General features: G+C 39.4%; 2 protein-coding genes across 2 annotated transcripts; both read right to left on the reverse strand.

Annotated features, from left to right (window-relative positions):
- Window positions 1-307: 307 nt before the first annotated feature.
- Window positions 308-1483, reverse strand: LOC112177920 (protein FAR1-RELATED SEQUENCE 7-like). The gene has a single exon (XM_024316158.2). The coding sequence runs from the start codon at window positions 1481-1483 to the stop codon at window positions 308-310; it is 1176 nt and encodes a 391-aa protein (XP_024171926.2).
- A 5293-nt stretch (window positions 1484-6776) lies between these two features.
- On the reverse strand, window positions 6777-10856 carry LOC112175371 (KH domain-containing protein At1g09660/At1g09670). Its single transcript, XM_024313043.2, has 8 exons — window positions 10716-10856; window positions 10398-10518; window positions 9186-9271; window positions 8954-9093; window positions 8296-8430; window positions 8097-8213; window positions 7420-7563; window positions 6777-7343 (listed from the first exon to the last, which is right to left on the reverse strand). The coding sequence occupies exons 2-8, from the start codon at window positions 10496-10498 to the stop codon at window positions 7185-7187; spliced, it is 882 nt and encodes a 293-aa protein (XP_024168811.1). The 5' UTR covers window positions 10499-10518; window positions 10716-10856; the 3' UTR covers window positions 6777-7184.
- Between the last annotated feature and the right edge of the window lie 1556 nt (window positions 10857-12412).

Here is a 12412-nt window from a genome sequence, read left to right on the forward strand (position 1 = left end):
GTATTTGCTCCAAAAACAGATAGGTAACCTGGTTTACATCTATTTCCATAATTGTATTGATTAACAAGTAGACCAAGTGATAGCAACAAGTAGACCAAGTGATAGCAACTAGTAGGTGGGAAACTGTTCCTTTTTTTTTTGAAAATGGCTACACGATTTGTGAGATATGAATACTTTGACTAGTAGACCATACAATAACATATAAGATTGGCACTACTACAAAATCACTACAAATGTCAGGTGAACTTGACCTGCAACTAGCACTAAGATTGGCACAAGATCATTATCACAATCTCTACTCACTACTTCAAAATGAGGTCACCTTTTTACATGTACAATATGTGTGCCCATCACCTTTGCATCTACTACAATGAATGGATCTTTTCGCAGGTGTTGCATTCCGAGTGTTGCTTCCTTCGCCGCCTGTCTTTTCACCTTCTTTGCCGCCTCTCTTCTCAGCTTCTTTCTCCTTCCTATCTTCACATGTCTGAGTATTGTGGCTAGGACCTTTGCAATAACTACAAGTAATCGGTCGTTTGGATGGCTCATACTTTTTGTCGCTTTTGGCTTCTCTGCCTTTGGTCTTAGCGGTGATAGGATCTCTTAAAACACAACCTTTACTCTTCGGTGTAGCTATACTTTGAACCTGTTCACAGCCTCTCAACAACCCTTCCATTATTGTTGTCAGTCTATTTACCTCTCTCTTCAACATGTTGTACCCTGCTTCCGACTTGGAAGTATAAAAACACATTCGGTTGCAATCAACACTCATAGCACCATACCTACTAACTTCCAGGGCTTCTTTGGAAATATCTTGTTCCGGATATTTGATTGAACACACATCTCTAGCAGACTTCGACCATCTCTTCACAATCAATGACTTTGGAATCTCATTGATGTGTTCGTGTTTCATCACTGTGAACATGTGACGACATGGGACTCCCCTATACTGAAACATGTTACAAGAACATACCATGATCGGGTCTGTTGCACTTTCAGTGTTTTTCCCACGGTAGTAAACTACCTTGTGCTCAAAATTAGGCTGCTTGTAAGCTGACATTGTGTAAACACGGTGCCCATCTTCAAAGTACTCTGGTCCCTGTCGTAGTGTGGCTTGGCTCTCCTTCCTGATCTCCTTCCTAACCCACTTAAACACATCGTATGTGTATATAGAAGCTGCATGATTCTTCAAGTCTTTTAGGTGAGTTTCGAGAACATGGGTTGAGCTCATAGTGTTAAAGTCATCCCTTACTTGATTGTTTCTCAATCTCATGAGTGCTCGGTCCATCCTCGGAACGACTTTGACTAGTTTCATGCCGCTCCCAATAGAGTCTTTGATGAACCTATTCATGCCCTCACACCTTTGCGTGCTTCTCATGCCAGCCATAAAATGGTTCCTGAAAAATGCTTGAGCCCACTTGTCTCTTTTCTCATACATCATGTTGATCCAGAAACTGTTGTGGAGATCGAATTTCTCCACCATGTCGTGCCACATTACTTCAAACTGCTCCACAGTTTGGAATTTTCTCATGCACCTGTTAAAAACTTTCAACTTTTCGTCGCACTTCAAATTAGTGTTGGCATTTCTGGAAAGGTGTCAAGCACAAAGACGGTGCTTTGCTTGTGGCATCACGTCTTCAATTGCACTACGCATGGCCTCATCTCCATCTGTGAGTACAGCTATTGGCATCTTCCCATTCATTGCACCCAAAAACGAACGCAACAGCCAAGTGTATGTCTCCACTGTTTCATCGACAAGAAGAGCAGCACCAAACAAAATACTTCCCCGATGATTGTTTGACCCAACAAACAAAACCAATGGCTTTTTGTAAACATTGGTTTTGTATGTGCTATCAAAGATCAGCACATCCCCGTAACACATAAAATCAACAAATGCATGCCCATCTCGCCAAAACATGTTTGCTAACCTGTCTTCTATATCTACATTGAACCTGCAGTAGAAGTATGGGTCTTGTGCTGCCAGACCGTTCATGTAGGCAAGTGCGCCTTCGGAGTCACTCTCAAAGGAAGTGGTGCGCCGTTGTTGGTCAAGCTTGTTGTATAGGTCCTTCTCAGTAAATCCCACTGTCTTATATCCCCCCGCCTACTCCACCATGTACTCATACGCATGGCAAGGTCTAATTGACACTTTAGACATTGTATTTGCACGGGCCAAGTCTGATTTGCCGACATTTCAATGCGAACGAATGAAGGCAGTCTGGTTTCCTGTTGCTAACTCGTGAGAATGCTCTGGAACAAAGGCTTTCACCACATAAGCTCCTACAAGCTCGTTGTAATTGACCCTGAACTTAGCCTTGCAATTTACCCTTGTAATTTTCCAAGGAGTACGACCCCTTCCGTCCAGTACGAACCACTTTTTAGCTCAAGTCCCTTGCTTGTTGCAAAGCCATTGTCTCCTCCGGATCGTACCTTCAGCCTCTCCTTTGGTATCCTTCCTAAATCCAAAGCCAAGTGCCAAGGAATATGCAGAATAGAACCTCTCCGCGTCCTCTACTGTCTTAAACGTCATAGCCTTCACGTCTTCAACCTTCAATCTTCTGTAGTCTGGGACATCGTTGAACACTTCATCATCAGTTCGTGTTTCATCAGCTCGAGTCCCTTCCTTGTTGCAACCCTTTGTTGTGTTGTCCATCGATTCGATGCTTCAGATAAAAGAGGATAAATGAGGGGAGACAGAGAAATCGAGCCAGAGAGAGATGGGGAAGAGAGAGAATAGAGAGAGATGGGGAAGAGAGAACAGAGAGAGATGGGGAAGAGATAGAACAAAGAACAGAGAGAGATGGGCGAAGCGGTCACCTTGGTTTCGAATTTCAAATGCTCCAAACGGTCAGATGACCGGATCTTCAGGTAACCAGTTGCACCTGCAGGGCCTACTATCCAAGCGTACCAGTAATTATTTGCCACGTAGATCACGCATGGGTGCATTAACGCACCGAAGTCTTTCCCATTTCTTTTACCCGTGAGGTACTTGTTGTTCCCTCTAAAAAGTAATAATTGGAAAGCCAAAAATAATTGAGACCGAAAAAAAACAAGAGCCAAAAATTAGAAAAACAAAAAACGCCAGAGGAAGATCGAGCGAGCCAGCGATCTCTCCAAAGCGAAAAGTTTCAAAAAGAGAAAGTGGCCCACAGAGGGAGAGAGAGAGAGAGATGAGTGAAATTTCAGGTTGCAGATCGTTGAGTTCGCTCTTGTTATTGGGTACAATTTTCCTACAATTCATTCCAGGTTGGGCATCTCTCATCAACTTCTCAATTATTCAAACTTTCCATTCCATCCCATATTTCGATTTACATTGGTGTTGGTAACCTGTTTTATTCTTGATTCAATCACTATTAGATATGCTATTTGCTTTCCGGGGCCTTGCAACTCACTTATTTCTAGGTGGCAAAGAATTATATTATCTAATTGTATTCTCATGTTTAATCTTTTGGGCCTTTTTTGGTTCAGGGTTTTCTGATGATGGAAAAAACAGTACAAATCCTACGAGTCATGCTCCCTCCAACAGCAGAAATGGGTCTACATTGGCCTTTATACCTTTTGGACTTGTAGTAGTTGGATTGTTATCCTTTTTCCTCTTTAAGCTATGGCAAAAGAAGAAACGAGAAGAGCAGTATGCTCGTCTTTTGAAGTTGTTTGAAGAAGATGATGAACTTGAGCTTGAACTTGGTCTCCGGGATTGATATACCTAGTTCATATAGTCAAGGTGTGTGCCTATCATCTTTTCCTATCTGCGCTATATATTTCCTTCCAGAATTGGCTTTGGGGCATAGCTATGTTTTCATGAACAACTCTAGTGTTGATACCTCTGTAACGGTAATCATTCAATAACATTTAACAATAGTAGAAGAGTTTATTTAGTTAGGTGTTGAAATACTAAGAGATTCATTAGAAAGCTACCATAGAAGGGATGGACCGCTTTGTCCAGACAGAGCGCTCTTGATCAATACAAGTTGAGATATTTTGAGTTTCTAAGCTATCTTACAGTAGCTTTTTGTTTTCCTTTGTGAAATCTAGACTCCGGTGATATTTGGAGTATTGTCTGTCCTTCTTACCTACTGTGTAAGATTAAATGAGAAGGATTGAATGTATCTTGTGTTTACATCATTTGTACACATCCACACTCCATATCTGTGACTGTCGCAGTTAATTGCTGGGGAAAGTAGTATCACAAAGAGGAATTTGGTGGGAAAATTTGTTGAGGAAATTTTTGTGAGAAGAGTGGAGGAAGGAAAGAATAATTAGAATAATTATTTAGGTCAGTGCATTTTAGGCTTGAAAGAGAAAGGAGGTTTATGATTGGGAAGCTTGATGAAGAGAAATAAAACTCTGTCATAAAAAGCAAGTCTAGCTGCATGACAATGGCTGTGATTACGTCGTTGTCCTTGTCCAAAATAAATGTTAGCAACGAAAAATGAGTCATATTTCTGTTCCTCCTTGTTCTTTATTTTATTTGATATTATTTTTCGGTTATTTGAGCATTTGTTCTGCCCCTTTGAGTGGACGATGTTTCTATCCAATTATGTTTCCAGTAAAGATCTTGTATCTGGACTTTTTGCAGGTCAATGGCTTTTGTATTTGAAATATTCAGTCTCCTGATAACCAACCGCACAAGTTGGTGTCCTCGATTGAGGTTAGATAGATTTTGTCAGCTGTAATATTTGTAATCATATGCCCAGATGATTTTTCTTTTTGTTTGGTTTTGGAATATCATTTCAAATGAGTTGTGAGTTAAGGAAATGATACTACCACTTACGTGGAGCGTTTTGAGATTCCCATTGAAAGTTTGTATATTGCCTTGAATTTTGAATTTAATGTTTGATGGACATCAAAGTCTTGACACGTGGTTTGGAGTTTGTTCCAAGAAGAGGCATCTTGATATGCTCTGAGACTTTAGGCCATAAGTACACCATCTTCTTTTCATTGGCTCGGCTTAATTGGATGAGAATCATGAGATAAACTTGTGTGCTTCATAGACATTTTTTCCAATCACTTTGCCTATGTGGAGCAATGTTTTCTGTAATAGGTCTTGTGTGTTGTGTGTGTTTGGAAAAAGGAAGCAACTTCAATTATATTGGTACTGGAATCAAGGCAGTGATATACTTGTTGGTTGATTATGGATTGGAACTATTGTGTTGTACATTTTCTTGGGATACCAGTGAGACTGGTCAATAAACGTATGATTGAGTGTTTTAATGCTAGACCAATTGTAAGCTACTTTAGTAAGGAATTAAATTTTCTGATGTCTTGCTCCGTTTTATTAAAAGCAAGCATGATAGCATACTGTTCTGTGCATCCTTAAAATAAAAAGATTGATTTCCTAAGCATTTAATAGTTTAGTCTGGAAGTAATCTGAAAATCAGAGATATTATAATTTGGCTGTCGAAGATGTCTTGCTGGACGGCAGAAACATTGACTGGAGATTACAAAAACCTGCTATTGCTTGTTTATGTCTCAGTAATAAAGGCTGTGTTTTTTTTTTCCCCTCATTTAGCCAAATCATGTGGCCTTTAGTTTTGGAACGATCGTTTCCATTTTGCAATACAACTGACTACTTGTGAAGCACCATGGAAGTGGGGAGGGGAGACTAGTGGAGTGAAGTAAAAAAGGTCAGACGGGCATTCTCAAAATGATTGTGGCCTAGTAAGTGTTTGCTCTTTTAGTTTGGAACTCTCGAGTGTGTTTGTAGCACTGAACCCCTATGATAAATTTGGTTATAAAACGGATGGTTGGCTTAACACTGAACCCATTACAAGTTGAAGCTTTATTGAGAATCTAGGTTCTGTTTGAGATTCAGCAGCTTAGTTAAGCTCAAATTACTCGGTGTGCACTTCCACCATTTTTCAAGTTAATTTCAATGGGAGATTTATTTGACATTTCACCGTTGGAATGATACTATGAGATTTAGGTAAGGGGAAAACCTTCATCTTCTTGTCTTGTGCAAGGAGAAATCCTCCTCTCTTCTGAGGCATCCAAATACTCAAACTGATGCGCTGAAGAAATGCATGGAAATTACGTGCACGGTCAATCTGTCAATTTTGATAGATTTTTACGAATTACTTCTGCTCATTGGTAAGAGTTGAAGTACAAATCCTCATCTCAAAAGCCATCATTGACCCAAAAAAAAAAAAAAAAAATCCCTCAAAAGCCAGCTTTCTTCTAGAATTAGGCGAGACTGGTGAGTAGTAATATGGTCACTGTGTCAATTTTGAAAAATCTATCATTTACGAATTACTAGTTGCCTAATAATACTAGAAGAGGTTTTTTTTTTTTTTTTTTTGGTGGTCAATGATGGCTTTTGAGATGAGGATTTGTGCTTCACCTTGGTAAAATATCTGGGCAATTGGGCATGCCTGTGATCCACTCTAGAGTGACAAAGTGCATGAGAGACTAGCAGGTTGGAAAACTTGTACTCTGAACATGACTGGAATGTTATCTCTTATTTAAGTTGTCGCATCTTCTGTCCTCCAAAGTTGAAACTTTGTACATTGCTTTTAACACAGGAAGGCAAAGCTCACAGCCGACCTTAGCTGTCATTTTGTCTAGGGGATATGCTTAAGGACTACCTTGAAGCTCAGATTGTTTGGAACTAGTACAATCCCTCACATTACACGAGTCGCCTTCAATCTTAACTGAGAAAGGGTGGATAGTAGCCAATTGATGTCAAATGCTTGCACAACCAGAGTGCGAACCATATAACAGTCTGCATACTGAAAAGCATGGAAGAAAATTCACAAATATAAGCTAACGGCTGACAGAAAAAAAATGGCAACCCCAATAAAACAAATCTATTTGAAACTTCAATAATATTTTGAGCGTGAGCATATAAGCATTTGTGCAGGATTCTGCACATACAAGGAACTGGCGAATCATAAACCACTAAATGAGTGCCTATAAGTTAGGGGCTAAGCTGCAATAGCTAAAGAATAATGTGTTCCATGTTCTAAGGGATAGCGCATAAAAGAATATCATACTGGATGTAGAAGCATATTGCCCGGAACTAAAGGGCCAGTTGACCCATCTGAGACGTCAAAGTGTCCATAAGCAATTCAACCGTAAGCTTGTCAACACAGTCAACATTATGGAGATGCCGTGTGATCTTCAATGAGTCATATGCTAAGGTTTCAGTGATTAAACATGTTTCATCATCAGCATATGCATATGACCTATTTTCCTGTCTTGGCACGTTTCATTCCTGTACTGTTAAAGGGTGACATGCTTGGGCTTAGACTTGGGCTCATACTTGGGCTCTCTTCCCTCAATGTACCATTAAGCATAGCTAATTCCCTCAGCTGTTGCTTCTTATAGTGATCGAAAGACTCATCCTGCAAGAGATTAAGTAACAGGTTACTCAGAGAAATGAATGAAAGAGAAATAACTCCACAATAATCCTATCCATACCACAGGCTTGAGAAGGTTCTCTAGCATAGCCACTGCATAGTCCAAGCGAGCATTGATTATATCTTCGGGAAATTCAGCCTCCACCAACACATGCAACGGCTCATTAAGATGTTCATATCCAGGCTTTTCTTTTAATTTCTCTTCCTATAGATGATCAGAGACAGATCATCAGAATTTGAAAAGGTATCAATGTGCAAGCAGCGTAATGAAATCAAAGAAATTGAAAACTGTATCCATGACTTTTTTTTAAAAACATAATTTGTTAACAAAGTCTGCAAATCTCTGGTCCAAGATTAAAGAAATCTGAAAAACGATACTCTCTCTAGTTGTGGCACACATGGTGCCATTCCAAAATGGTTTTACTTCATCGTCATTCAAATGTTGACACAAAAGGATGCTAATTTATGTAGTGAAGAATATACAAGTCATTAGACCCTATGGCTTGGCCATGCTGTTGAATTCAGCATAAGATCTATGAGAATAATCAAGGTAAGAATCAGGTCATATGACTATAGTTCTTCTAAACTCAAAACTATTTTGTAGCATAAAAGATATGGTAACTCTCTAAACGAATATAGCTAAGAAAATAAAATTAATCTTCACACATCTATTCCAACTAATATGCTCCAGTCTTATCACATTTTCATACCAAGCAATTTGTTGTAAAGAACCCTTACCTTTACCGAATCCTTCACAGAACCCTTTCCTCGGATATACACCCTACATTCTGTCATGGCTTCAACTCTTTTTAGGGAGTTCCCACGTGGTCCCAAAATTCGGCCTACGAAATTGTACTGCCAAGCTTGGAGCAAAATTATTAACTTAAAAAAAGGGGTCAAAATCAAACTCTATATCAACTAAGAGATCCCTGCTTACATGTGGATATTTGTCCACCGGAACATCAAGTCTAATAACTCTCTTTACAATAGGAGTGGTTGGAATTCCTTGCACCCCAGGCCAAACCATCGAAGGAGATTGAAACGGGACCATCCGTTGGATATGTCCATTTTCCTGCAGGAAAGAATTTAGCATCCCATCTTCAGACATACAATCACTTAAGACAGAAGCAAGCTATCTCTTCCCACCAAGCTTCTGAAAAGCTTAGGCATACTCCATGAAAGACTATTCTGTTTAGTTATGAGCACATGTGCATGGAAATATGAGTTCATAACGGGGTTAAGTACTTGCCCCATTATTCTATATCTATAAGGCCAAGATGCTTACTATATGAAGCAGGTGAGTTGAACTACAAGTCTACAACTAGTATATATGTATGCTATCAATGGCATCATATTAGAACCATGCCACACTATAGATCAAACTATTATATTTTACATTACAATCCACTCATTGCATCCTTAGATAACATTACAGCCAGCCTTAGGTAACATTACATCCTTAAAACTTGAATTGTTAAAGAATAGCCGCCTTATAAGTAAACGGTAAAAATGGCAACCAAATGGTGAAAGAAAAAAGGGGGATTGGGGGCATCAACCAAATTACAAATAAGTATCAGAGAAAAGTTTAGTGTTACCTCCATTTGCATTCCTGACCATCCCTCCAAATCCATTGGTCTACCATTTGTGTGTTGACCTAATGATCTGTATGGACTTTCACGCTCAAGTATTTCATGATCTGCAAGAGTTTGATTGAAGCCCGACACCCTTCTGATCTCTGGCACGAAAGAACAAATTAGATAGAATGTAACGGGGACCAAAACATAGGAATCTACTATATAGGGGTGAACTGTAGACATAAATATCAACCATGACTTAGAAGTCTGCTACATAGCGGCAAAACCTGCACAAATGGTCCCAACTTTTGCTTCTCTGCTAGAAGTTCAGCCAAATATCTGCAATTATACCAGCTGAGTATTAATGATCAAGAAAATGAACACAGTGGATAAGAACTCCACAAAAAAATAAAAATAAAAATAAAAAAAGAGAGAGAGGAAAGAAGAAAAGAAGAAGCACTAATAAAGCCAATTACATAAAAAATATAACAAAGACACTAAATAACAACAACACTACAATTTGAGAAGATGGCAATTAACCAATCTCTGAATACTTAGAAAACTGATGCCTATAAGGATTCCCAGAACTGAACTCTATCCACAAATTACACTCCTCCCTCACATCTAACCAAAATACACTGGCAGGGAATTATTTCCAACTTTCTCAACATTCAACAAACACCAATTGAAGTAATAAGATTTTGACAAAAAATATTTGATGTTATAACTTATAAGCAGCATTTTGCAACACACACACACAACACATTTTTTCCAAAACGTACCCTATTTACCAAGCAATAAACAACAAGTCGAGCCAAAGTTAATCCCATGAGAAATATATTTCCATGGACAACAACTTGAACCCTAACCACTACCTCAGAATCCCAACCATTGTTGCTAATATTTGCTTCCAATGACAACACAGAATGGATTATCCCACTCCAAATAAAATATACACAATGCCATCTAGATCCCATTAACAATCTACTAGTCAGTTTTCTCTAAATGGCAGTCAAAAACATGTCAATGGCCACGTCTCAAAGGTACGGATTTTATAGAGTTAATAATGCAAGACTCCAGTTCTCTTGATGCCTTCAATTATCATCTTCTCCGGATCAACGCATACATGAATCACATGATGGATGAGGGAAGTATATGACACAATGAGAGCTTTACATACAGCATGTCAACAGCAGTGATCTTCAAAAAATACAAGCTCATTTTGAGTTTCAATTACAAATTTCTGCCTCTTTCTATGAAACCCTCTTATTGCTGTCTTTTCATTCCTTGGAAAACATCAGAAACAATCAGGTGAACATCCCAATAGCAATTTCTGTACAATCACAATATGTAAGAAACAACCCAATTCTTGAAATGAATTGCACGACTGAAATGCAAATTCTTGACTACCACCAACATCAAACAACAAGTATGTAATGGCATTCAAATTGAGATGAGATTAAACCTTTCTCGATCTCCAGAAGGGAGCGGAGACCTGTGTGGAGATGCAGGGACGCCGGGAGGGGGATACTGGAAGTAACTCCCAGGAGGAATTCTCTCTCCCATCACACAATTTCGACTACTTGCTGTTAACATAAACAAAAACAGTTGAGAAAAATGATTGATTGAGATAATATTAACATAACATAACATCTTGCAACTGAAATGAAATGAGCATGTCCCATCCAATAACGCTATACATTATTCAGAAGCAAATATTAGTGATACCCAGCAAGAACAAGAAGCAACACCAATATATACCGGGGGAGGGGGGGAGGCCTACCGGGTGGGTGGGAAGGAGATAGAGGAGGAGGTGGGGGCAGAGAGATCGGAATCTATGTTGCCTCTGCCTCTGCCTCTGCCCCTTACTGGGAGTAGGGAGTGTGTGTGCGCGAGAGAGCGTGAACAGGTTGAGAAAAATGAAAGCCCTACTACTACTACAATATGTACTTGCTGTTTTATACTCCATCAAATCACCTTTTTTTTTTTTTTAAAAATCCCTCTCCACCCTCCACTCTAGAGGCAGTAGTACTACACCGCCTACACCATTAAAGCAAGTTTACCCGTTGAGTAACCAGATCACCTACTATTCACTGCTTTTTAGTGTATATTTTCATTCTCTGGGTTACAAAACATACTGTGCCCGTGACCCAGGGCACAAAATACACTGTGCAGGTCACCATGGTGACCCAGAAAGTGATCCAGAATGACCCACGGCACGAAATACACTGTGCAGTGACCCAGAGGGTGAAAATACACTAAAAAGCAGTGAATAGTATGTGACTTGGTGACCCAACGGGTGAAATTGCTCTTAAGGTTAGCATGTTCAGAATTTGTTAGGCCTAGGACTTCTGAACCGGGAACTTGTCGAATTGCGCCAACCCGAATCGTTGGTGTCAAGTTACTTAGAATTTAACAGTGGAACCGCATTGACCCGAACTAGAACCGATAGTTCGGTTCAATTCCTCATATAGAAACCATTCATTTTTACAAGAGCCGAACTATTTTACAATTGGCGGTTCGGTTCCGGTTTTGCGTATTCCTAAAGCTATAGAACCGAAGAAACTGGTCCCAAAGCAGGCTTACCCAATAACCCCATAATGCTTTAGAATATGCGTGTGAATAGGATTGTGTCTGCAACACAAGAAGGAGAAGAAGAAGTTCAGTCACATCATCCCTAGAACGAAGAAAGTTGCTGCAAACAGATCTCCTCACTGTGTTTTCTTGCTGTGTATATAGGTCTCATCATTTGGCTTGCGGATCAATGGGCTGTTGGAGGCTTGCAAAGGCTGATGGGTAAAAGCCTGACCCGGCCCACATTTAGGCCCGCAAAAAGCCAGGCCTGGTGGATAGAGGCTCGGGCTTTGTTTAGGGTTTCAAGCCTGACCCAGCCCATAGGCCCGGCCCATAAGTTAATAGATATTATACAATAATATAGTTAATTACTTAATTAGATGCATATATTTATACTTTTATATATTCTATATATATATATATATATAATACATATCTATATTTTATATACTTTTAGAAGTAGCCGGTTAATACACACACACACACATGTATAATTCTGGGTTTATATTGTCCTAACTTGTAAATTCTTTTCAGTTTATTTTTGTTATAAGTTGTAATTGGGAATGGATTTGGTATAAGCCTACATTCCCCTTTTGTATGTTTCTCCTTTTTAATTCAATAAATAGAACCAGGCGTGGGGGTGAGCCTCTTAGGTAAGTGGTTTCCAAATCCCTTAAAAAAATATATTAAATTTAAAGATTTTCTTTGTAAACTTAAGCCGAGCCGGGCCCGATTTATGTAGACGGGCTTGGATCTTGTTATTTATATAAAAGCCCAGCCTGGCACGGCCTTATCTAAGTCCGCTATGAATGGGCCCGTTGACGACCCCTATGTGTACAGCTATGAAAACAATAGATAACCGAACCAAAAAAAGCTTTCCGATTCTGGCAAATATGATAAAATCAA

Source organism: Rosa chinensis, chromosome 7 (genome assembly GCF_002994745.2).
Source record: "Rosa chinensis cultivar Old Blush chromosome 7, RchiOBHm-V2, whole genome shotgun sequence".
Classification (NCBI taxonomy): domain Eukaryota; kingdom Viridiplantae; phylum Streptophyta; class Magnoliopsida; order Rosales; family Rosaceae; genus Rosa; species Rosa chinensis.